This window comes from Pseudorasbora parva, chromosome 19, assembly GCF_024679245.1.
Source record: "Pseudorasbora parva isolate DD20220531a chromosome 19, ASM2467924v1, whole genome shotgun sequence".
NCBI classification, from domain to species: domain Eukaryota; kingdom Metazoa; phylum Chordata; class Actinopteri; order Cypriniformes; family Gobionidae; genus Pseudorasbora; species Pseudorasbora parva.
Window position 1 is genome coordinate 32,864,899 of NC_090190.1, and position 27,602 is coordinate 32,892,500.

At 37.1% G+C, this 27,602-nt stretch overlaps 2 protein-coding genes across 3 annotated transcripts; both read right to left on the reverse strand.

Moving 5' to 3' along the window:
* Positions 1-2,252: 2,252 nt before the first annotated feature.
* Positions 2,253-11,199, reverse strand: si:ch211-288g17.4 (uncharacterized). Of its 2 annotated transcripts, XM_067426580.1 has the most exons (18): positions 11,024-11,199; positions 10,664-10,811; positions 9,924-10,025; positions 9,665-9,751; positions 9,453-9,509; positions 9,198-9,281; positions 8,197-8,277; positions 7,952-8,047; positions 7,378-7,470; positions 7,167-7,250; positions 6,845-6,949; positions 6,402-6,554; positions 6,084-6,200; positions 3,975-4,067; positions 3,696-3,782; positions 3,528-3,614; positions 3,346-3,439; positions 2,253-3,243 (listed from the first exon to the last, which is right to left on the reverse strand). In XM_067426580.1, the coding sequence occupies exons 1-17, from the start codon at positions 11,070-11,072 to the stop codon at positions 3,358-3,360; spliced, it is 1,605 nt and encodes a 534-aa protein (XP_067282681.1). In that variant the 5' UTR covers positions 11,073-11,199; the 3' UTR covers positions 2,253-3,243; positions 3,346-3,357. The 2 variants fall into 2 exon arrangements, with proteins under 2 accessions (XP_067282681.1, XP_067282680.1); XM_067426579.1 differs by having other exon boundaries at positions 2,253-3,439.
* Positions 11,200-13,998: 2,799 nt separating this feature from the next.
* LOC137048427 (uncharacterized) lies at positions 13,999-25,964 on the reverse strand. The gene is made up of 18 exons (XM_067426581.1): positions 25,864-25,964; positions 25,709-25,774; positions 25,384-25,525; positions 25,216-25,320; positions 20,501-20,575; positions 20,335-20,394; positions 20,084-20,167; positions 19,478-19,570; positions 19,196-19,291; positions 19,014-19,106; positions 18,827-18,913; positions 18,091-18,195; positions 17,714-17,866; positions 17,504-17,611; positions 17,271-17,366; positions 16,999-17,085; positions 14,564-14,659; positions 13,999-14,429 (listed from the first exon to the last, which is right to left on the reverse strand). Exons 2-18 carry the CDS (start codon positions 25,758-25,760, stop codon positions 14,360-14,362), a joined length of 1,602 nt encoding a protein of 533 aa, XP_067282682.1. The 5' UTR covers positions 25,761-25,774; positions 25,864-25,964; the 3' UTR covers positions 13,999-14,359.
* Positions 25,965-27,602: the final 1,638 nt, after the last annotated feature.

Consider the following 27,602-nt stretch of genomic DNA (forward strand, 5'->3'; position numbering starts at 1 on the left):
TTGATATGTCGCTCATAAAGACAGTACTGAATTAAATCCAAAAGTGGACTTGTGACTTTTCCCCCAAAGCAGTATAAGGTTAGGGTGTAGCCAGGTAAGTTTTAGTATATGTTGTAGCATTATGTAGACAATCAGCACTGTCAGTGACATCAATAACAACATCTTTGGGCTAATGCTGCAGGGCAGAGTTTGCGCTGAACTGGTTTGGGTGAAATAATCCAGATGAGCAAACACAGACAGTCCCAATGTTTATTAAAAGAATGTATAGGAAGATACTTGTTTGAGCTAATAAGCTCAGTAACTGTGATTTCAAGACAGTTGTTTTTAACTGTTGTAAACAAACACAGTTTCTTAAGGTCTCATATTTTATAAAGGCCACATTGAGCCCTAATTAAAGTCCAGAGAAACCTAATGTTTAATGACCTGATAAGCCAGGAAAAATGTTAGTGAGATAACAACTGTGCAACACCACAGTGCTCTTCAATAAGACACTCAACCTCAAGCTGCTCCAGGGGACTCGTCCCTGCAATTAGAGGACTCTTATTCACCATAGATGAAAAACGACTGCTAAATCTCACATAACGGTCCAGTTATGTCCTGTTGTGTTTAAATTAAGCAGTAACATATAATCTTATTAATTATTGCTAATGCTGTTATTTCTCAAACTTAACTCTATTTTATTTGCTTTGGTGCTTGCATTTTGGCCTCGAATGATTAACAAACAGGATAAATATCAATCTGCTAAAATAACTTGGTTGTATAATTCTAAAATGTCCACCCTCAGGTTGTGGTACACCACTTTTCGCTGTGAAATCTTTTTTAATATGCAAGTATAACCTTTACTGTATATTGTTAATATTTCAAGATAAACATGTACTGCATTTACTTTATGTAATTTAGGCTTACTTGACTATCCATTAATCATTTTTAGAATCTTGAGGAGCATTTGTTTGTACGTGTCTCAATCCTAACTGGACTGAATTGCATTATAAGTTGTGAATGAAAACTAAGCAATATTATCTTGCTAAGAAATATTATAGAGTAAAAAAGATATGGATGATATGCAATTAGCCTGCTATACTGTTATAAATATATATTTTTGATCTCTCATATTTCAACTTATTTTTTGGATATATAAATAACAACTGCAACAAATTGAAAGTTTTTCTTCCTTGAGCTCCATAGGACTAAGCTCATACTAAGCTTTTCATTCTGAACATTGGTCTGGGGAGTCTGCTCTGTATTTTCTACAGCACAACAGGCGTGATCAACGGCATTATTCAAATGACGGTATATAATTGGATAGTCCTTCTTCAACCAATCAGTCCACAAGAGGCATGATCAACGGGCATAATTCAAATGACTCTGTATGTAATTGGATAGTCCTTCAACCAATCAGACGGACTATCCATCCTTGTGTTAAAATCTTCAGCAGCCAGGTGGATAACCTCGTTTGTGACTGGTCCCTGCAGGGCGAAATCAAATATCCGGCAGACCGGGCTGGGTTTTTACAGTCTAGTTGTGAGACTAAAATACCAAAAAAAACAACAACAACAAAAAAAAAAAAACATTTGGGAGCATTTTTTATGCAAAAACACACTTTTTGCATGGTGGATGTGGTGGGGGATTGGGTCAGATTCGGTCTGTATCCAGACCAGTTGGTAAACCCGCACCAGATGCTACATGATACCAGTCCACAATCTGACGTGATGTTTGTACATCTGGCCAGAGGAGAACTGGCCGCCTGACTGAGCCTGGGTTCTGCAGTGGGTTTTTTTCTTTTCTCCATTTCTGTCACAGATGGAGTTTGGGTTCCTTGATATTGGGACACTTAATATACATCCATATAATTGTTTTTACTGCACTGACACTATTGGATTAGAAATGAACTGCATAATGACATTACTGTTTTCTGCAGAGCTGCTTTATAGCTTAACTGAACAGTTCATAATTAACTTTACACAGTTATTGAACTAAACCGAATCCACTGACTTTAGCTGAGCAATAATGTTTTTTCTAGAGCTGCTTTACAGCAGAACTAAATTATTTTGGCATTATTTAATTTCATTACTCAATATAATTTAGCATTATTTGGTATCCATCACTGTAAAGTTGTTTTAAAACAATCCGTTTTTTATGACGCTCTGTAAAAATAGTGTAAATGATTACAGAATTGTCATTAGCTTAGTCCTTGTGAGGGTCAAACCAGCAACCTTAGCACATACTAGTGCATATTAAACACCACACCATAATATAGCAACAAAGCTTTATTGACAATATTAATATAGTATTGGTTCAAACTCTTTTGGTTCTTCCACCAGAAGCCAGGTGCACACCCTAGTGCTGATAAAGCTTTATTTTTCATTTCAAAATGCTTGTACATCTATCTTTTGTTGCCTTAATGCTCATTTTCTCGCCACTTCTACTTCCCCCCTGGTCTCCAAACAAATCAGTCACTGTGACAGTACTGCAAACAGAGGTGAGCTGATGCAATAGAAAGACCCTGCTCCAGACCGAAGGCTTCTGCTGCTTGGGAGCTTTAAATGTTTGTAATTATACTGGATTTTGACATCAAAATAAGGCATTATTACAAATAGTATCATCTAACTACAGAAGATAAGGTCGGATGGCATTTTTTTTTATTTTATTTGTCTATCATGGCGGCAAAAGAAAGTGGTTCTGGTTCATGTCCACATAGTGCAGGATGTGGAAGCAGACTTTTAGCGTCCTCTGCTGGTTGATGGTGGCTCATGAAGATGAAGGTGAAAGGAACTAGCTGAATGTGTCAGAATGTGTTACCCCAAAAAATTAAATGCACACTCAAAGCGCAACCAAGGGCATTTAAGTGTTGATGCATGTTGCTTTTTTGCTGACTTGGCAGACACACAAACAGATGTTAGCCAAACTTTCTCAGACTCACTGCTGCCACCTTGCCACGATCTTTGAATGGTGCTTCAGTGGACTAGAACTTTATATAAAAATAACTTTATATAAAAGTCATGGAATCATATGAAAAAGATGATATGTAGTTCATCAGGGCTGATTTCATCGAAATGACAAAGAGGACCAGAAAACTCCTGTAGAGGCCTGTAGAGAGAAGGGTCTTTACTATTAACATTGGTCAACCACTTTAGGGACTGAGCACTGGCAATTATATTAGAAAGAGAACAGGGAAGGTTAAAAGGATTAATCGTCGGATACACAATGGCAGAAGCATTTAGAACAGAATTGACTTCTTGCCTTGAGAGAGAGAGAGAGAGAGAGAGAGAGAGAGAGAGAGAGAGAGAGAGAGAGAGAGAGAGAGAGAGAGAGAGAGAGAGAGAGAGAGAGAGAGAGAGAGAGAGAGAGAGAGAGAGATTAATCAGACATCAGAACAAACATATTAACCAGGACAGAATTTGTGGCATAAAAAGTGATCAGCATCCATTTTCCAAGAGTTCTGGAATAACAAAATGGATAAGTTAGCTATTTTATTATCTAGATTCTATGATTTTATTTGATATTTTATAGAATATACAAGTTCTTACTCAGTGGAAGCACGGATTCTTTCCTCCAGACCATCAACCTTTTTCACATATTTTTCGAAGACCATTTGTGTGACACTATTAAAGGTGCTTTATAACCATGAAGGAAAAAAGGTTAATTAACAGCATAATTGTAATACTAATATAATACTATTTTCAGACACATCTTACTTTTGTGCTTCATCGAGCTTCTGTTGAGTTAATTCTTCATTGTCAGTTAATTCTTTAATGAAAATGCTCTTCACTTCATCCCAGTGCCTATGAAATGTGAGGTAAAAATTCCATTTGTGTTCGATTTGTTTGCCCATTTAACACTCTCTCTTTATTTTAGCATAGACAGAGCTGTTCACAGAAGTTGAAAAGGTTCTCAATGTCGGCACATTTAAAAACCATAACTTGCTGCAGTGTCGTAATTTGTTTGAGCACAAAAATATTTATGTAATGCTTTACCTTTTTGATACTTCATGTAGCTCATTATAAGCATTTCTGTTGATCGCAATAAGAAATCGGTCCCAGATGTCAAAGCACTTCGCTTTAATTTTGCTGTTGCGAACAACAAGAGAGAAAGTGGTTGGGACCAATTTTATATTAAGATAAATGTAAATTACACTATTTTGATGGTCCACTTTTTACATTCTACTAACTATAAGTAACTTTGCAACATGTTAACTAATTCTCACTAGAGTATTATTAGACTGTTAGGTTAGGGTTAGGTGTTAGGGTTTGGGTTTGCAGGAAAAAAGTGACAAAAAAATCCTGAAAGTTGATACGTTAGAAGCAGGAAAAATGGGCAAGGGTAAGGATTTGAGTTATTTTGACAAGGGCCAAACTGTGATGGCTAGACGACTGGGTCAGAGCATCTCCAAAACTGCAGGTTCCTGGTCTGCAGTGCTTAGTATCTATCTAAAGTGGTCCAAGGAAGGAACAGTGGTGAACTGTTGCCAACTGGAGGCCAAGGCTCAATGATGCACGTGGGGAGCGAAGGCTGGCCCGTGTGGTCCAAACAAACAGACAAGCTACTGTAGCTCGAATTGCTCCAGAAGTTAATTCTGGTTCTGATAGAAAGTTGTTAGAATACACAGTGCATCACAGTTTGTTGTGTATGGGGCTGCATAGCCCCAGACCAGTCAGGGTGCCCATGCTGACCCGTCCACCACCGAAAGCACCAACACGTAAGAATCAGAACTGCACTACGGAGTAATGGAAGAAGATGGCCTGGTCTAATGAATCACGATTTACCTGGGGAAAACATGGTACCAGGATGTACAATGGGAAGAAGGCAAGCCGGTGGAGGCAGTGAGATGCTTTGGGCAATGTTCTGCTGGGAAACCTTGGGTCCTGCCATCCATGTGGAAGTTACTTTGACACGTACCACCTAAGCATTGTTGCAGACCATGTACACCATTCCATGGAAGCTGTATTCTCTGGTGGCTGTGGCCTCTTTCAGCAGGATAATGCGCCCTGCCATAAAGCAAAAATGGTTCAGGAATAGTTTGAGGAGCACAATGAGCTTGAGGTGTTGACTTGGCCTCCAAATTCCCCAGATCTCAATCCAACTGAGCATCTGTGGGAGGTGGTGAACAAACAAGTCTGATCCATGGAGGCCCCACCTCGCAACTTGCAAGACTTAAAGGATATGCTGCTAACATACCACAGCCAGATACCACAGCACACCTTTAGGGGTCTAGTGGTGGAGTCCATGCATCAACAGGTCAGTGCTGTTTTGGCAGCAAATGGGGACCAACACTAGCCTAGAAATCTAGACGCACCCTAGCGGCAGCAAATCTAATCTGCCCGCGAGTGTCGTCTAGCAACTCTGAATACACATCTGAGCTGTAAACTCCAAACTCTGGTTGGGGCAATCACATCGTGTATAGAGTCGGTGGGCGGGGCTTAACATAATGACGGCCGAGTTGCGCTTGTGTGCTTCTAGTAAACACAGAAACTGGCGAACGGCGGTCTTTCGAATCAGCTTTGACCATGACTCTGGAAGACTTGAGTTAAGCTTTACTCTGAGAAAAGAATGGCACTGAAGTCATTCTTAAAAAGTGAAGATGTGTTCGGAGCTTTGCCGACCGGATACGGCGAAAGTTTAATCTATCAACGAGCTCCGCTTCACCTTCGTTGCTCCGGTTGGTGTAGTGCTATCCTATCACGTGCAGAGGGAGTTTGAAAGACAACCATTTATCCCGCCCCTCAGATTGAGCTCTGTCAATGGTGAGTTTCACACCAAACATCTTGATGTGGGTCTGGCTTGTCAGGCTAGACAAACACAATATTAGGAAGGTGGTCATAATGTTATGCCTGGTTAGTGTAACCTGGCATGTAGTTGCAAAGTTACTTATAGTCAAAAAAATGTCTGTTGGGGAACATTAAAATAAAGTGTTTTGTCTACTCTAATGAGAGTTAGTTGATATGTAGTTGCAAATTTACTTATAGAATATCTAAAGTAGACCATCAAAATAATGTGTTATGAAACCAATTCTTCATACATTTTTGGCATCAGTATACAGTTAACCATTAACATACCTACAAGCATCAAGGCTCTACATTTCTTACCGCAAGTGTCGCAGTGAGTCCTCATTATCCCCATCTGATGTAATTTGGTTTTTCTTGTTTATGGAAACATGTAAAATTTCATTACTAAAAATATTCCATAAATCACTAAGCAGATGCCTGGAAGACAACAGAAGAGGAAAGTATTGCATTTCTGATTAAATGATAATGATGAATCATTATATATTTCTAAGTTTAAATTATCTGTACATTGTCTTAGTTTGTGCAATATGCTCAAATTTATTTTTATTTTTTGTATATGGGCCTCTATAACAGACACTTATACTGCCCAGATTTAACAGTCCAAACACCAGTTCTTACTTCAAATTGTGCAAGATGTCCTCGCCTACTAATTCAGTGAGTGTGGCATCAGTGTCGATAAAAAAATCATTGACTTCAGACATCCCAAGGCCAATTTCAGACAGTCTTTCATAAATCGGGAGAGGGTATACTATAGCCATCTTCAAAATGGCCCTGTGAAATGAAAGTACGGGCATACATTTATGCATCGATAATTAAAGGATGTTCAAACAGACTAATAAACTGGAATGCAATACATTCAAAAACCATAGCATATGCTTTTATAACCACACAATAAGCGTAACCGTATTATGAATGATTAATGGATATAAGTCCATGAATATTTACTTGAATCATGCCTTGGGGTCTGTGGTCTCAGTTAGTTATTAGTTATTCAAAGTAATTCATTCACAGTCATTTATTATGCACAGTGTGCAATGAATGGAAAGTACTGGTATACTAACCAGCTGGATTGATTGAATCGGTCTTCTCCAAAAATTCCACTACCCCATCGATCATATTCAAGGGCAGAATTGTCAAAAAGATCACCAAAACGCTCATCTGCCCAACTAGATAAAGAAGTTATAGTTATTACAAGACAGCAGTCACACAAACAGTGCCATTGCTCTAATATAGTTTTTGGTTCAGCTGTGATGATACACAGACAGAAAAGCTCATAACCCAAACTCAACTTCCTGATATTTTTCTTAGCATGCACCAAATAGCTGTGAAATGGCATCAAACTGAATTGAAATTACAAAAATTATACATGTAATATTTTCTTACGTCCAGGCTTGAAGTCTTGTCTCTGGGCTAGCAACCATGTGATATTTGTCTGTGTCTTTTAACACTCTTAGCTCCTTCCATTTCCTGCAACACAAACGACTCGGTTTATTTTATTATACAACTTATTTTGTACCTATATTTATCATTTCACATTTTGTTTTCTTTAAGACTACCACCCGTATCAGATATACTAATATGATCATAGTCTTACCGTATAGCAGCTAGATACTTGTTATGGAATGGCTGGCTCTCAGTGTATTCCACAAGTTTATCCCAGTAAAATGCAAGAACTCCAGAGGCCGTTCTGTGAAAAACACAGTCTGTAAGTTACACACAGGTCACATTTTTCAATAACTATTGTTAACAAGCATATGGCTTAACAGCTTAACATTTTCAAAGATGAATTAAAAAAACATAAATAAATGATTATAAATATTCCCAGAACATAGGGTATACCGCAACCACACAAACAAACCGTATTTTCTATCCCCTTACACTGCCTAAATCTACCCATCACAGGAAACATTCTGCATCTTTAAAAAAAAAAAAAAAAAAAAAAAAACTCAACCTGTATGATTTATAAGCATTTTGAAAAGTGGGGACATGGGTAATGTCCTCATATTTCACCCTCTGCTTGTAATACCTATGTCATACCCATGTAATTATACACATTTGTGTCCTCAAATTTCACAAAAACATGCCCCCCCCCCGCCCCCCAACACACACACACACACACACACACACACACACACACACACACACACAGGCTGTCTGAATGTCCTTACCTCAATGTTATAAGAAACTCATCCTTCTCCGTCTGCCTCTCTAAGGTTGAAATTTCCATGGCTTTCTCTTTGACTAGACGTATCGCTGTTTCTGCTCTAAAAAAGTGTTATTGAGAATTAAATGATGACCTACAAAATCTATATTTAGTGTGTATTTGTGTTTTACGCTACAGGAAAAAGGACTTGAAGGAAAGAAACCATTTAAATGCCAGAAGTATCACTGATTTTGTGAAAACAGGCCTTACTCCTCAAAAAAATGATTGAAGTCTATCTGCCCAACTTCCGAAGCCACTTTTAGGATTTTAACCACACGAGGCCGTGCCATCCTGTTACAACAAAGAAAACAATTTCCTGTTAGCATGAAAATGGTAACGCTTCACAATAAGCTCTGATAAGTTAACGATGAGCAATACATTTTTACAGTATTTAGTAATCTATCAGCATTAAAAACAGAATTCATTGTTAGTTCATGTCTATGATATATTAGCAGATAGAACATTCAAAATTAATAATGTATTAATAAATGTTCTAAGTTGGTAAAAAAAAATATATTTAAAAAAAAGTTTTTTTGTGTGTATAACAGTGTATTTTGAAACCTTTCTATCAGAACCAGAATGAACTTGAGCAATTTGAACTACAGTAGCTTTTCTGTTTGATCGGACCACGCAAACCAGCCTTCGCTCCGCTCCCCGCGTGCATCAATGAGCCTTGGTCGCCCATGACCCTGTCACTGGTTCACCACTGTTCCTTCCTTCCCAAATCCTCACGCTTGCCCATTTTTCCTGCTTTTAAAACATTAACTTTGAAGACTAAATGTTCACTTGGTGCCTATATATCCCACCCACAAACATATGCCGTGATGAAGAGAAAATCTGTGTTATTCACTTCATCCGCCAGTGGTTATAATGTTATGTCTGATCAGTGTGTAGCTGTATAGATATTTTGTTCACACTTTAAGGGTCCGATTAACTAACTATTAACTATGACTTTTGCCTCAGTAATCTCCTTTAAGGTACTGGTAGGATTAAGGTAATTAGAATAAGACCATGAATGATAAGGAATTAATATGTGCTTTATAAGTCCTACAAAACAGCCAATATCCTAGTATATGCATGCTAATAAGCGACTAGTTTATAGTGAGAATTGGACCCTAAACTAAAGTGGGTCCAATATTTTTTGTCATACATGCTATATTATTTTATTCTTTCACAATGGGAAAGAAAGTGTGTGAAAGAAGAAGTCATACATCTTGGACAGAAGGTGGCCGAAGAACCCCACGGGATCGCTGTAGATCGGTGGAGCTCCTGGAAAGTAGCGTGGCTCCGCATATCTGCATCAAACAACACTGATGAGCTATATTTGAGTTATCAATGATTAAAAATAAACCTTGAGAAGGTTGTTTCTTGTTTCTGCAAGTTAGAGGTGATTGATTTGTATACTAGCTATTTCAAATCAAATATTTTCAATCATCTTTGCAAAAAAAAAGAAAAAAAGTACTTACTTCCAGAGATCCACCATTGTCTCGTTTTTGATGATCCCTTTAAAGAGGTGCAACTCTCTGTAGTAGATCAGAGCTGTATTAATCAAGTCATATACTCAAGATTTTTCTATAAAAATATATCACATTCAACCCCATACATTATCAACATGATTTGCATTAAGTCATGTGCAGTTTGTTGAATGTTGTAAAAATGGCCTGAATGGCCCTCATACCGAAAACTCCCAGCACAGGCTGTAGAACATGCTGATAACAGGCGATGCAAACCATCTCCATAAAGGTTACCCAGTCTGTTAAAAATGCTGTTAAACGCACATAAGGGGAAAAAAACGGATCATGTTATCAGGAGGATTTGAAATAGTTCAGAAGTAGAAAATATAGAGTTCCTTAAATCAACAGATCATGTTCAGTCTTATTAATCAGTATTTGAATGTTCAAGTTCATTAATCATAAAGTGCAAACGGCTTTACTTACTGCACTGCCACAATGAAATGATCATGTCCTTTAACTCTCTGCTCAGCACTGATCCTCTCGATCATCTCCCTCAGGGAAATCCACAAGTCTTGCATATCAGTGCTGTAGCACAGGAAACAAGGGATGTGTTAGATACTGAGATTACACTCCAGGCTCAGAGAAAAGTCTGTAAAACGCGTAACGCGTTAATGTGAAGACATTTTCTGTTTTTCCCTTTTCTTCTTAAATTACGCATTGTGTTGCAACTAACTTTCTGCCAGGACAGGTTTTTTTTTTTTTTCTTACAGTGCATATATTAATAGTATATCATCCCATTATTTTAGTTTTTATTTTAATTTAAATTAGCTTTTATTTTTATACTTTTTTACTTTAATATTTTTAAACAGATATTTAAGCTTAATTTGTACATTTCCATTTAGTTATTATTTATTTATTTTATAGTTAATCATTTTAGTGCAGCCGTGCAAAAAAGTGAGAATAAGTGCAATTAAAAATAAGTGTAAATAGCAACACAGATTTTCTTTAAAAAAAAAAAATTCTTCTTTTTTTAATATTGCTATTTATGTTTAATTTTTCATCCTAATTTTCTTTATTTCTAGTTAAAAAAATGTAGTGCTTCAACAAACTTATTTTAGTTTACTGCCAAGGCAACATATCGGTTTTCTAATATATTTATTTTATTTCTGCTTTATTTTAATTAGAATCAGATTTATTTTTCATAATAATAACCCTGGTTTTACCCTGTTTTATTGATCTTATTTTTTTCCACAACTTCCTCTGCTGCACTTTTTAAATTGTCCAAGAATTTCAAAAACCCTTCAGCTCCGAATGTGAAGAGTTTGTCTGCCATTTCATAGTCTTCCTCTGTTTGGCTCACACTCTCCACACCTGTATAAGAAATCAAACCGGTATCAGCTAAATGATAATAGGCAATAGTAACATTGAATGACTATCGAACACTGGATATGACCGCAGCACATATTTAAAAAGTAAAAAATTAAAATTATCACTCTTTTAAGAGAGCTGCTATGTCTAATGAGAGATAAAACATCACCTAAAACAATGAATGTAAAACTGTAAGAAAGGAAACGTTCGCTTACCTTTAGAGAGAAGAATGGCTAAGATTGAGATGGCCAGTAACTTATTCATACTGCTGTTTCTTTCTCAGAACAAAAAACTGAGAAGAGAAAAAGATCATAACATGTCCACTGTGGACCGTCTGTTAACCTCAAGAGCCAAAACCTAGACTGAACTTTATCTCCATTATGAACTTTCATCTGTGCAAACACATACTAAATGTACATGGGTTCAATGAAAACACTTCTTAAGGTCACAGTAGAGCAAACAGTACATGTTTAACTGCCTTTTTTATCAACACCCGATTTGGGTCAGGTTTCAATATTTTACTTAAAACATGCTTAACTTTGCAACTACCAATCGAGTATTCATACTGTCTGCTTAATATCTGCTAACACTTTTTTATTTTGATGCTCCCCAACAGACATTTTACTGACTACAAGTGACTGCAACTATGCCACTTAAGGCCAATTTACACTGCACCCGTGCACTGCCAGACTAGCGGCAACAGATTCCGACAGAAGTAATGCACTGATTCAACAAAACCTGACTAGGTGTCTGTTGCCGTATGTTTGCATCTGTTTGAATTGGCCTTTATTCCACTAAACCTAACCCTTTACTAATACTAATTGTAGTTGCAAATGTAAATAAAGTTTAACCATGTATATCGTTAACTGTATGAATATTTGACAGTTATATGGGTGTGACAATGTGATTGCAAGGGCTGATGAATGTTTTGTTCAAGAAATGTAATCCGTCAGCATTAAACTGAATGTAGGTCATGAGTTCAACGCACTTTACCAAAAGCCCATGATTATGTGTGCTCAGTATTCCTTCAGTCAACAGCAGTTTTTAGGGTCGGTAAAATGCCAATCTAGATGTTCCTTCTAAAACAGCTTTTGCACTTGTGTTAATATTGTTTATAACCCTTTGTTTTTACATAGTCATAAAATAGACCTGATTAAGATGGATCATTTCTAAGATCAATATGCCTTTTTTTAATAAACTGGTGCCACATAAAGATCAATCCCTCTGTCGGTGTAAAGTCAGTATAAAATCAATTTTGTAGCTTTGTTGATGTTGCCATTTCATTATTTCATACAAATCACAGAGACACATTTCTGATGAGTATTTATAATTTTTATTTAATTTGCACATCACTGATCACATCACTTGAGATAAGGGATAAAACACATTTTAGACTACATTAAAAATTGGTATTTTTGTAGAAAAAGGTCACCAGGATAGTGAACCATATAGGGAAGAGGCTTCTTTCAAAATTAATATTTGTTCAAAAATATACGGTATATATTTATTCACTCCATATCTCCGCCAGACACACTAAAAGGCAAGCTAATTTAATTGAATCCATCCAAAAACAGTGTAAAATCTTTAGTTATGTAATATTGGTAAAGGAACTAAGTCATGCATTCTCTGTTAATGTTCGTTTTCAGATTACTATGAACAATCCTGTTTCTAAATTCCTTAATTCTCCTCCTTCCTTTTAATATTAAACTTATATCACAATGTTTTCAGGTAATTAAGACACCATTATGTAGTCCCTTTTATGTTTAAAAAAATGTACACGACAAAAAAAAGAATACGACATTTCTTTCAAAATGAATAAAAACCTTCACCTGACGGTGTTAAATACTGATTTAGTTGACATAGGTATAGGTGGGGCCAAATATACAGTAGGCCACATTATACAGACTGTTTGAGAGCACTGATTAACCATCAGAGATAAAACCTGATGGAGTTGACGTCTGACAGAGTTAACAAAATATAATTTGTTCCACCTTAACCACGTGTTGCACAGTGAAGCAATTTCTCCTCCATTGTAGCTGCCTTAATATCAAAATGGCAAGATTTATACAACAACTATTTACAGAAACTATTACACTGCGATGACGGGTTGACGTGACTGCAGAGACTTCCATATTGTTTTTTAAAATATTTAAAAAATATATAACTGTGTCCTACTGTGAGATCCACAATGAGCAGGAAATAGTAAATGCTTCTAAGAGCTGAAGCTGCCCATGACACTGCCTGATTTATTTAAAAAATTTGACACAAATTGAGGACACAAAAAAAATTTCAAGACTTACTTTTTGTATTGTTTGGCATGTTAACGATCTCCATCTTTTAATGTAACTGTGTATTTTGCAATTTGTGGCATTTTTAAACACTTTGTTGGGCAGTTTTACATCATGACCTCTTGCTCTACATGTGTTCCAAAAAGGATTTAAGGAAGTAAAGAAAAAATGACGATAAAAATTCCAGTTCTATGAAGTAATCTATTTATTTATGCACACATTCACTCTTATTTTCTTCTGCCTAATATGTAAAAATGCAAAAACCTTTCTTGTCATATCAATTTCAGTTATAATTTACATAAATAATATTGTATTTTCAATTCAAAATGGTGAAATTTATATTTTTTAAAGTCAAGTAGTTTTCGTCACTTGATATTACTGCTGGTCGCTGAACGTTTTTATCGTAAAACAGTTATTAAATATTTGGCTACTTACATCTTACAACGTAGCCTACTCTTTTATTGCAAACTAAAGTTGAAGTTTACACCATAGACCGTAAAAGGTTTACACTAACAGTAAGCCCCGCCTTCTTTGATTTGATTGGCCTTTTCACTCATTCTGACAATGACGAGCGCTGTTAGACCGCTAAGTCTATGGTGGCCGGTGGCTACGGTGCCCTGATTATCACCAATTAATGCCCAGAATATACACATTTCCTTTAGATGTAACTTATGTATTTCTATTGTGTTGATATTCTTACTTTTAGACATAAATATAGGCTTTTGTGTTTGGCACGTGTTTTGTCCCTTATCTCAGGAATCACAGTGACTTTGAAAACCTCCCTCCCCTGGCCTCAAGAGGCGCACTAGCGACAGACGCTAGAGGCTATGGTGTAGTAACAAATTGTTGTGTTAAATAAACAGTTTTTATCATGTAAAAACATAGTTAACACTGAAACAAACTTCTTTTGCTTCTTTTTTATTTCAATAACAGCATATGAAAGCTTGTTGCCACCAGAACAAAAAAAAAAAGGTAATTCCGACAAACATGCAACTGCGAGAAAATGTGCAAATAGTGAGCTGACTTTTTTCTTGGGACTTTATAACTTGCAACAGTGTGTTTATATATCACAACTCTGCCTTTATTTCTCAGAATTGCAACTATCAGAACTATGAGTTTATTACAGATTCTGATTTTATAACTCGAGAGTTTTTATTGAGAGTTTAGTCTCTCACAATTCGGACAACTGTGTCATTAAAAGGATTATTTTCTGTGGCGGAAACAAGCCTCATACAATCCAGACGTTTCATTCATAGAGAGAGTTTACTCCACTAGGATATCCCAGACTTGATGAAACATTTCATTTGTGTGATGCATTGACCTCTCGAAGGTTCTGGAGGGAAAAAATACAAATGTGAAGCTAGGCTGTACTTGACATCAGTGGTCCTTGTGATATAAATTGATAGGCTATTTATCTATATGGCTTCTGTTCAAATGCAAATATGGTAAGTAAATAATAAATCTTACAAAACAGTTGGATCAATCTGTTCATCAAAGCCATCAACCAGATCAGTATACTGCTTCAGTTTCTCCAGGATCCGATGAACGGCTTGAATAAAGTTCCTTTATGATTCAAACACCAAAAACAAAAAGAAATCTTGTCAAATATGACCTGATTGCAAAAAGATCAAACAAAGCTGAAAACATTTGGAATAGTTCACCCAAAAATGAAAAATGATCCCATAATTTACTCCACATCAAGCCACGGGTGTATATGACATTCTTCTTTCAGACAAATACAATCAGAGTTATATTTTAAAATGTCCTGGCTCTTCCAAACATTATAATGGCAGCCCAAAAATTGAAGCCCAAAAATCCATCCATCCATTTATAAAAGTAATCTACACAGCTCTAGTGCTAACGTGTTAAATATGGATATTTTTATTACTAAAACCGCATCGATTCGCTTCAGAAGGCCTTTATTAACCCCTGGCGTCATGTGGAGTATGTTTATAATGGATGTATACACTTTTTGGGCTTCAAATTTCAGGCTGCCATTCACTGTCATTATAAAGCTTGGAAGAGCCAGGATATATGTTTACTATAACTCGGATTGTATTCATCTAAAAGAAGAATGTCATATACAGCTAGGCAACGTGATCTCATGAAAATACGTGAGTATTTTTACGTAAAGTGTGATTCTACTACACGTACATTTACTAACGTTTTCACACACAATAAAACGTACAATACTGACTTATTAACAGCACTAAAATGTACAATATTGACGTATTAACAGCACTAAAATGTACAATATTGACGTATTAACAGCACTAAAATGTAATTTATCGACGTATCTGTTAACGTGTAAGCAGCCACCGGCTCCCATAAATCGTGGCATTAATATTGTTTATTTTATATCCAATAGTCACATCAATACATGTTTTCAGTCACATTTATGCATTTTACTAAGTTAATCAACCTAATATATAATAACAGAAATATAAAATAACATTTTGCTCTCGTGACATCACTACAAACTCATTTCGGGTGACTAGATAATGTTAAAAGAAGACTGAATTTTAAAACCGTCAGATGAATAACATTCTTGCCAACCATTTTGTAGTATTTAGCTTGTTGTTTGCTGTGAGACATAAAAAGGCATTTTCTCCTATTCAGCAACTGGCGATCACAACATCAAAACACAACATCAATTCACAAAACGCAACACTTTATTCGTTTGCTGTAATCCAAATCGTTAGAATCCATATGTTTGCGAGAAACAAATCTAAAATTGAGCCCGGTGATCTTCATCTCCATTCTCCTCTCAGTAGCGCGACGGTAAACATCAAATCTCGCGCTCGTAAATTCAAATTTAAAAAACGCGCCCTCATGAAGCGTTACGACATGATTTACGGCAGTGGCATCGAACGCTCATTGGCTCTCGCCTGCTTCGTCACAGATTTTGACCTATGATTTTGACATGTCGTGTTTCAGTCGATTTGTATTTGAAATGGGAAACGCGCAACTTCACGGAGAGAAGCCGGATTAATATTTTCATTGATTAATAGCTAACATTCTGCTCTGTACCTCATACAAAACTATTAACGTTATATACCACCAGAGAGGACTGCGACTGCAACACATCTTCATTTGAACTACTTTTGGTACCGCTTTTGACATTTTTGCAATAAATAAATTATTGTGAGTACACTAGTCTGTCTGTTATGCTTTGATTTATAACAGTACGTTGTTTTAATGAATGCTAATGGGTAACGTTAGGTTTAGGGGTAAGTGTAGGATTAGCCGTTCAAAATATTTTTTTTAATGCTATATTGTTACCAAAATCGTCATTTTCCAACGTTTTACCTTTTATAATCTTTATATTCTGTATTAAATTGGTAGGTTTAGGTTTGGGGTAGTGTTAAGGGATCGTAGATTAATCAATAAAATGGTCAAAGGGAAATTATATAGATATCTTTATGATATAACAAAACAAAAAAAAATGTTTTTACCAGAATAAAGTTTTGTATTCTTAAAAAAAAAGATTTCATGATGGATTCGTAAATATTTTACGTTTTATAGCTGTAAAAATGTAATAATACTACGTTTAAATGTTGCAAATACGTCTATATTTTACATTTTAGCACTTCTCCAAACGTACTAAGACGTACGTTTAGTCTCTTTGAAAGTAACGTATTAATACCTACGTATTAAGGATGAGACCAGGCTGAGCTAGGATAGCTTGATGGGGGAGTACATTGATCATTTTTCATTTTGGGGGGAACTATCCCTTTAAATCAAAAATGGGAATGAAGAGAATACATGGCTCAACATATTAATATTTTCAGATTTAGAGCAAAGCATGTATAAATAAATAAATAAATCATTGTTCCTAAAGTATTATAAACATATTATAAATATAATTTATAATTTTATAATTATAAAATCCTCTCTCTTACTTTGGCATTTCTTCAAGCTGCTTTCGAGTAAATGCTTCACTTTTCAACAACTCATTAATGACGACGCTCCTCACATGATTCCATTCACTGTAAAACATGTCCGACAATTCTTGATCCATTATTTGATTGCTCACTTCATAAACTAACAAAAATCATATACAAGAACATGCTACATTTTAGCCAACAAAGTGTCTCAGAATTAGTGTCTTAACCAGATTTCCGACCTTCCCATGCGGATATATAAAGAATAAGAGGGTATGTACTTTTCTTACTTCACTGATTGCTGGAGTTTAGTCTCATCCACATCTCTCAACTGTACAATGGTGAGAAAAAGACTCCAGAACTCCAGGAACACTGTCCTAATTACCCTATATTAAACAAAGGAAGATTATGAAGAGAAATACATTATATATGCATTATTAGTCTTCTAGATATTCTCAAGAACATATTTTAGTGTGTGTGTTGGGGGTTGGTGGGGTTGTTTGTTTGTTTTGCATTGTCTTACCGCAAAGGCAGTAATAGTTGATTATCTTCACTCTTGGTTTTCTCCTTTTCAATATCTCGACCAAGCAGATACATAATGCCGCGAATGCAGGCCTCCAAAAATGTCTGTCTACAAGACAGAGAGCAACAAATAAAAACATCTTACCATTTTTAACCTTACCTATTAATTCAGTATGATATAATTAAATATGATCTGTTTCGTGTTCCTTGCCTGTGAGTGGCCGATACATCGTTCCCTTCAAGAATAAGGGTTATGTGATTCACTTTATGCAGAAACCTATTGATCTCCGTAATCTCAAAGCCGACTTCAGACAGTTTTTCATAAACAGGAAGAGAGTAAACAACAGCGCTTTTGCCAATGGCCCTGTGAAATGTGCAGAACAAAACGTGTTTTTTACCTTTATTTAGTCATTAATATCTTCAAATTCTTACAGATGTTTCTTACAATGTCATTCACATCTGAAACATCAAACGAACAACTTTTGATTCACAAACAGCTATCTACGCTTCACAAATAAAATAAAAATCAGATATGTGGTTACATTTATTATTAGTCATACATTTTATGCAGTCTAGATGTCCATTTACCAGTTAGACTGATTGAATCTGTCCAAACCAAGAGCTTCATTTCCACGACTATAATATTCCAGGGCCAAGGCGTCAAAGAATTGACCCAAATGACGTTTAGTCCAACTAGAAAAGAAAACTGGAATCAGTTACAGTAACAAGTTTCACAAAAATTCCAGCCCTTGATTCTGATCCTTCGGTTTGAGCCATGTTCAAAGCTAAAGTAAATTACTCTACAAACATTAACCTGTGTCCTCATTACTTAATATTATAATAAATATTATCTTCCTGCAGAGCATAGCTCTGACCAGCTCCAAAACACATCTGCCTGGAAGAGCTTGATTCGCTGGTTTAGGAGTGATTCATTAGGGGTTGGAGCAAAACCCTAATTAAATACAAGGAACCATGGCCCTCCAGGAGGGTTTGACACCCCTGCCCAAAATAGACATGGTAATGGTTAAAAAAATATATATTTAAAAATGATATTTAAATCCGTTTGTGTTCGCTTGCAAAACTTTTGCTAGTCTCTCAAATATTGTGCATTCCTCCGAAAAAACTTTAGTTTCACTCGCAAAACTTTGGCATTTGCACTCATTTGTAAAACTTTTGTGATGGGAAAAGACATGAGGTGGGAGAAAAAACAATATTTCTCAAGTGGTTCTAATGATAATTATAAGAGAGTTTTAGTAGCCTGAAAGGATGAGAAATTGCAATGTATTAATTATGCTTTAAATGACATTTGGATAATCTTCCTTACTTCAAAAAACCATGCCTTGTCTCCGGGTTTAATAGCACATGATACTTTTCACTTGTGTTTCTCAACTCTGTCAGCTCTGCCCATCGCCTGTAACACAAAATTCAGATATTTTTAATGCTCATTTTACTTTATATTTCTCTACCTGTCAAGGTTTAATTTGAATTTTTTGGGTACAGCATTGTCTTACTTCATAGAATCCAAGTATTTCGCATTGAACGACGGACTTTCAGTGTGTTTCAAAACTCCATCCCAGTAAAAAACAATCAGTCCAGATGTGGTTCTAGAACACAAACAGAAGATTTTTTATGTTATTTAGAGATGTCATTAAGTACAATATTGAAGGAATTTCACATTAACAAAGGTTCTTACCTTAATGATATAAGGAAATCATTCTTCTCTTTTTGCCTTTCCAAAGTTGAAATTTCAAAGGCTTTCTTTCTAACCTGATCCATAACCATCTGCGCTCTGAGGAGGAGACAACGAGTGGTTAAAATGACACCTTATGAAATATAATAATTTTTGTCATGCGGGCTTACGTGTGCATTTTAGCCCAACACTTAAGTTTGGAAGACAATAATATAAAATGGATCCATTTTTTTGCATCATTAATCCACAGTTGCTCTAACAGCATGGATTCAAAACAGCTCTTACTCCTCGTGAAGTTGGTTAAAATCTATTTTTCCAATCTCCAACACAGTCCCCACACCAGCTTCAAGCATGTTCACCAGCCGAGATCTCACCAGCCTTTAAGATGCCAAAATACAGAATGTCAAGTTTTAATACATTACTACAAGTCAAATCATTTTGTAAAATGCATGTTTTGGGAGAGAGAATATATGCGATCCAGAAACTTTTTTTGCCCGGTTTTGCGTTCCTCCACAAAACATTTTTGTTCCCTCGCAAAACTTTTGCCTTCACTCCAAAATTGTTGTTTCCCCAGAGAAACTTTGCTTTCCCTCTCAAAACATTTGTGTTCCTTTGCAAAAGTATCACATTTCCCTGAGAAACGTTTCGTCCGCTTGCAAAACTTTGGTATTCTTTGCAAGTGAACGCTAAGGTTTTCGCAACGCTTCTCAGGTTAACGCAAAACATTTGTGAGAGAAAGTAAAGCATTGACAAAATTATTCCTCCTATCTAATATGTTTTTCTTCACCATGTTCCTTTAGGGGCTCTGTAGAATCTGCTCATCTTTTATTGTGGATAATGTTTTAAATACAGCATTATACAAGTTCAAATTGAGTTATTGTGAGGTCATACGCCTTGGCCAGAAGATAACCGAAGAACCCCATGGGTTTACTGTAGATCGGTGGGGCTCCTGGAAGATAGTTTGACTCCACTTCTCTGTAATAAACAAGTCAGATGATAAAATCAAGTTACAGGCAAAACCTGAGAGGTACATAATGTAGATGATGGATTTGTAAGGCCATCCTGTTCAGTGTACAAACACATCTTGGAAAGCACTTTGACAAAGGAACACTGTTCCTCACTCTCAATGAACACACGCTTACTTCCAGATCTCCACCTTCGTCTCATTTTTAAAATTGCTCTGACTGTAAATCTTCATATACCTGTAGAGCACATTCATAGGTATTCTATTTGATTTCAGACAACTTGTCAGACTTAAACAAGATCTATTAATCTGTGAAAAATGTGTAAAAATTGCAAAGCTCTTACGGAATGAAAAGCCTGTCGAATAACGCCGTGATCGTTGCTGAAAATGCAAGACCAGACATGTGCAGAAAAGTCTTCCTGTGAAACAAAGAACAGGCAATATAAATAATTATTTTGTCTTTTTGGAATCAGGGTTAAAATAACTATTAACGTTTAGACAATTTGAATTGAATTGAGCTGGATAATGGCCCTAACTTTGCAACATCTAAACTGTTATTGAAATGAATTGAATAATCATTGATTGAACTGACCTGAAATAATAAAATAATAAAACTGTTGTCTTTCATAGAAATGCTTATAGCTGAATTTAAAGGGTTAGTTCACCCAAAAATGAAATGTATCTAATTAATGACTCCCCCTAATGTCCTTCCTCACCAAACAATCCGTTCATCTTAAGAACTCAGTTTAAGATATATTTAGTCCGAGAGCTTATGCAAGTGTATGCACACTATACTGTCCATGTCCAGAAAGGGAATAAAAACATTATCAAAGTAGTCCATATGTGACATCAGTTGGTTAATTAGAATCTCTTGAAGCATCGAAAATACATTTTGGTCCAAAAATAACAAAAAGGCCCCAATCAAACAGAACGCGTTTTTAAGGTTCGAAAACGCGAGGTGCTGTTTTTTTTAATGTTTCTAGGCAACCCCCGGATCACCTGTACTGTCAGTCAAATCAATGTAACGGTCAACACAACGGAAGGCCCGCCTCTCCATTCATTCAATTGGACAAAAGAAATAAACGCGATGACGTGTTCCATGTTTGTTTTCAATTCTCAAATAAAGATTCAAACGGTTATGAATCAGCGTATTGATTCATGACCGTTTTAATCTTTATTTGAGGATTGAACACAAACAAGGAAGAGAAGACAATGCTGAATAAAGTCGTAGTTTTTGTGATTTTTGGACCAAAATATATTTTCGATGCTTGAAGAGATTCTAATTAACTAACTTGCATACGCTCTCGGACTAAATAAATATAAAATATCTTAAACTGTGTTCTGAAGATGAACGGAGGTCTTACAGGTGGGGAACGACATTAGGGTGAGTCATTAATGACATAAATTTCATTTTTGGGTGAACTAACCCTTAATGAAAGTTGTTTCATAACTGATGAACTTTGCAGCATTGACACTATTAAAATTGACTTGAGGTGAATAATGAATGTCACTTATTTTCTGAAGAGCTGCTTTCTAGCTGAAATTGAATTTGATTTATAATTGATTAACTTCACATTAACGCTGTTATTTTCGTTTAATAACCTTCTATGCTCCATACTAACATCCTGCCTTAAAAACATCTGTAGTCTCACCTCCAGCCCCTGACATACAGATGCTCTCCACGGACATCGAACCAAACGCTGCTGAGGAAATGGTGCAAGACTAAACCCTCTGCTGACCTGAGCAATTACCATTCAGTCATACTCGTTCTCCTCTAGTTTTTCTGCTGCTAAGATATCCTTCTACCAAAACAAAATCAAAAAACCTCAGACACCCAGAGACTATTCAGAACATTCTGCTCTCTTCTCTGCTCCCCTCAACCTCCTCCTACTTCTTCTCTGACTGCTGATGACTTCGCCACCTACTTCACTTATAAGGTGGCGACCATCAGCAACCAGTTCTCTACTCCACTCACCCACAGCCAACCTCCACCCACATTCCACTATTCTCTTCCTTCTCTTCGCTTTACGGAGAACGAGGTCCAGAGAACGAGAACAAAGTTCTCAGCGCCAGCCGTCCTACAACTTGTCCCTTAGACCCAATCCCCTCCCACCTACTACAGGAGATTGCTACCTGCTCACACACCATCAACACTTTTATATGTTCTGGAAAATTTCCCACCACATTCAAGCAGACTCTGAGATCTTCACTCCTCGAAAAACCAACAGCAGTTGAAAATTATAGACCAGTCTCTCTTCTGCTTCATGGAGAGGAGGGGTGTCTGAGTCACATCAGATAATCAGTAGGGTGCCTTAAGGAGAATGGAGAATGAGGTCTCCAAAGTTCTCAGTGCCAGCCGTCCTACAACCTTGTCCCTTAGACCAAATCCCCTCCCACCTTCTACAGGAGATCTCACCAACATTGCTACCCACTCTCACTCACATCATCAACACTTTCCTATGTTCTGGAACATTTCCCACCACATTCAAGCCGACTCTGAGATCTGCACTCCTCAAAAAAACCAACAGCAGTTGAAAATTATAGACCAGTCTCTCTTCTGCTTCATGGAGAGGAGGGGTTTCTGAGTCACATCAGATAATTACTGGGGTGTCTTAAGGCTCATCTTCTTGTACCACTGCTATGCAGATGATACACAGCTCAATCTTTCATTTAAACCTGATGGCCACACTGTCTCAGCTCGTATCTCTGCCTGCCTTCCAGACATCTTTACTTGAAGAAAGGAGCATCATCTGCAGCTCAACCTTGTAAGGACAAAGCCCCTTATAAAAGGAGCTTGCAAACCCATCAGTTGACCACACCATCATTGTGAAACTGGGGTCCATAAAACTAAGACCAACCAGGAAAGCAAGTAACCTGGGGATAGTGTTTGATGACCAGCTAAGCTTTTCCACTCACATCTCAACAGTAGCCAGGTCATGCCGATTTACACTACAGCATCAGGAAAATCAGACCTTTCCTCGTCTGGACTACTGAAATACTCTACTAGTGGGACTTCCAGCCAGCACGACTGATCGCAGATGATCCAGAACGCAGGAGCTTGTCGAGTCTTCAATCACCCTAAGAGAAACCACATCACACCATTCCTAATCTCACTCCGCTGGCTCCCGTTTGTGGACAGAATCAGATTTAAAGTTTTAACACTGGCTTTCAGGACTGCCACTGGAACAGCTCTGCCCTTGGAATAGAATCACAAAATGGGTTTAAGCTGCCAGAATACGACTTCACTGATCCTGACTACAAGAATGATGTTGCATTGTTAGAGGAGTCTGCATGAAAACTGGCAACATCCCATGAGCATGAGGCTTCCCATCTGGGCCTACATGTGTCAAGGTAAAAAAAAAAAAAACTGTAGATCCTGGGCAGCAAAACCAATATTGGGAACATCATTGTCAGAAGTCAACAGGTGGAAATGTCACAGTTCATATATTTGGGTAGTGTACAAAACTCAGTTTGAAGGTGCACAGCTAATATCTTACACCGAATCAGTCTGACTCCTTCAGCAATGAGGTCTTTCAGACCCTTTGGCTTCAACAGAGGATTCAGCAAGCACAAAACTCTGGTTCTATTCCTCCTGTACAGTCCCGAGACCTGTCCTCTTCAATCACAAGACGGCAAAAGACTACAGGCAGCTGTCACGTTGTGAACAGGCTAACAATCCCTGACACAATCACTCGCCATTGCACAGCTCTGTTCGGACTTGTGGCCCAGTTGGGAAGTCATACTCATGCCCATGGCGCCGTAGCCGTCGCTGTTGCCCACCGTAATGAAAGATGCGCTCCTAACGGTTGGTGAGACCACCTGGTCCATTTCCTTCTTTTGGAATGGAACCTCCTTGTCGGTCGCAGACATTTATCTCGCATGTTGAGATTACTTCTACAAGCCATTATTGCTCAGGTGACTTGATGGAGCTCCCCCGGCCTCTACCCACTACTACAGATGTTTGCTCCCTTCGGCCAGCTCAGGTCACTGCATGAGTGACGTTTTAGTGTTCCTTCACAACAAGGTAAAAAGTAACTCTTCAAAACCTTTACTAAGCCTTTACCTTCAAAACCTCTGGTAGAACCAGCTGCCACCCTCCACCCGAACTGCTGAAAACATCACATCTTTTAAGAAGGAGCTGAAGACGTACCTCTTCCGCAAGCAATGACTACACACTCTTAAACCAATGTAATTACACACACAAACACTTCACAAAAAAATCTCTGCATTTCTTCTCTTTCCTAATCTTGTTGCCTAATAAACTTGGAAGTACTTTGACTCAGCGCAGTAAAAAGTCCCGGCTGAAAATGTTTTCAAAAATATTTTTCGACTTTTTCAGAGTCGAAGTACTCTCAGAAGTGCTATTCCGCCACACATTATAGTTCTCCTTTTAAATCCGCTTAGAAAAGCACCACGTTTTATTTTGTGTCACCATATTTGATCGTTCTACTATTCGTGTAACTCTATTTAAATAGGGAAACCATGGAGGTGTTTGGTCGCTTCTAACTTGATCTCTGTTTGGTACCATAGTGAATGTACTGGGCTTAGTGGGCTAAGCTAAATGCTATCAGATCGTCACGGCGCGTCAGAGCGATTAAGTGCACGCACTGAGACGAGAGAGGTGTGCACCTCGTTTTAGTTAAGGGAATAACAGATTAAGATGAAAAAGCGGTGAAGTATCCCTTTAAGAGCCAGACTAAAAAAAAAGATCTTTAAATAAAACATTCACCCTAATCATTCTGTTCAAAAGTTACATTTTGCCTTCTTGAACATATGCGTCCTCAATGTTAAATAATATAGTCATTGTTGGAATATGCAAAAGATGCCGGGAAAAAGAATGTGCAGGAAGACTTTACTGAAGAACAGGTAGTTTAACTTCTCAGGACAAAGGACTCATTAACATGTATCACAAACAATCCAGGTAAAGACACACAGTATTAGGAATCATGTAAACTTTTGAACTGGTTCATTTGTGATTTTTATTCATGACTTGTGCTTAGAATAAACAATGTTAGATTACTGTCATTATACAGTATTTCTGACTGTTGGACAGACTTACTGTGGTGATGCGTCTGAATTGCCCTGGCTCCCTCTGTCACGCTCAGTATTTTTTGTGTGTTTTCCAAACCCACTTAACATTTGCACGATCGTTTGCACAGAGATCCTGTAAAAACATAATCCTATAATTCAGTCACTTTAAGGCACATTTATCCATTGCTGCTCTTACCTAGTTTTTCTGAACCGATCTTCTTTCACTATTGTCTCTGTAATGTTTTTGACTTTCTCCAGAAAGTCCAAAAAGACTACAGTTCCAGAGTTGAGGATTTGTTCTCTTAAGTCAAGATTTGATAGTTCAGCACTATGCACTCCTTCAAAACAAAGACAAACAGAAGAAGAAGGAAAAAAAAGAATACCACAAAACTCAATGTCAACAGGCTTTTGTAAATATATCCAGAACATTAGAGCTAACACATAACTGCTGCTTTTGTCTAATCAAATGTAAAGGATCATTTTAATTATTATACCACAATGAGAGAGAGGAAAAAACATACCATAGCAGCAGAGAAATGCAGTTAAACTCACAACCGCCAAAACCTTATTCATGTTTCTGTCTAATGCTAAAAGAGAGTGAAAAGGATCAGTTCAAAATCAATGGATATCTACTTTGTACTGAACATTATTGACGAAAGAAGAGACAAACACTTACTTTTTGATCTGTGCGCATACTAAATATCCTTCAGTCTGACTCTTGCTTCACATCACATGCGTGTGGTGTGTGTGGTCATCACATCGTCAACCGTCCAAAGCAGAGCAAATGTGTGTACTTTTCAATACAGAGTATAGGGCAAAAGGCAGATGGGTAAAAGGTTGGGACTAAACAAACATTTACCTGTTAATATTTAGAGTGTTTCGTCTGTTGTCCAAAAACAACAAAAAAGGTACATGTAGCAGAGTGACCTACTTATTAGTAATAATGTGCATGTTATTACATTGTAATATAGTTAGAGATAAGTTTATCATGGAAAAGATGTTTCATTCAGCGATATTTTAGAATCATTGAATCTATTTTCTCAAATTTTGCTTCTTACCTTTTCTGCTTTGTTTTCCAATTTGCTGTAATATAATATACAAAGAAATTAATTTGTACTTACGCTTATTCAGCCTCTCAGACATGCTTGAATTTACTGGTGGGTACTTTAATTCAACGGCTGACCTATCACAGAAATATGTCAGCAATAATATCAGCAGTTCTCCTCTAACTATGATAACATTATGACCTTCATAATATTGTGTTGGTCCCCCTTTTGCTGACAAAACAGCCCTGACCCATCGAGGCATGGACTCCACTAGACCCCTGAAGACGTGCTGTGGTATATCTGTCACTAATATGTAAGGAGCAGATCTTTTAAGTCCTGTAAGTTGTGAGGTGGGGCCTCCATGGATCAGACTTGTTTCTTCAGCACAGCCCACAGATGCTCAGTTGGATTGAGATCTGGGAAATTTGGAGGCCAAGTCAATGCCTCAAACTCTTTGTGCTTCTCAACCCATTCTTGAACCATTTTTGCTTTGTGGCAGGGCGCATTATCCTGCTGAAAGAGGCCAGAGCCACCAGGGAATAGTTTCCATGAAAGGTCCATGGTTTGCAACAATGCTTAGGTAGGTTGTATGTGTCAAAGTAATATCCACAATAACCGCATGGATGGCAGGACCCAAGGTTTCCCAGCAGAACATTGCCCAAAGCAAATAGCTTTTCTGTTTGATTGGAAAACTCCCCAAGGGCATCAATAAGCTTTGGCTGCCCATGACCCTGTCACCGGTTCACCACTGTTCCTTCCTTAGACCACTTTTGAAAGATACTGACCACTGCAGACTGGGAACGACCCACAAGAGCTGCAGTTTTGGAGATTCTCTCAAGCCATCACAATTTAGCCCTTGTCAAATTCGCTGAAATGTAAAGGCTTGCCCATTTTTCCGGACAATGTTCATTTGATGCCTAATATATCTAACAGTTGCTGTAATGAAGATAATCAGTGCTATTCACTTCACTGTCAGTGGTCAAAATGTTATGCCTTATCAGTGTATATCTATACATCCATCCATCTGTCTCTCTCCATCTCCCCCTCTCTACCTCTTCAGTCCACGAGTCAGGATGTCCGAAGCACAACTGTGCTATGCCTTGCCCACAAGGTTATTGTCGGCAACCGATTAAATACATCTTATAAATAAATAGTTAATAAACTAAAATTAACTATTTGCACGATATTTAAAAGTTCAAATCAATTTAATCCAGTTTCGTTCAGTCCATTGAACGCAATAAGACATTCCATTTTTTTCTTTGGAAAAAAGAAAATGCATGCTGTACATAAACAGAATTTATCTACATGCTGTAATAAAATAAACAGAATCTTGTAATCAGTAAATAGGATTTTGTAATGTTAATGTTAA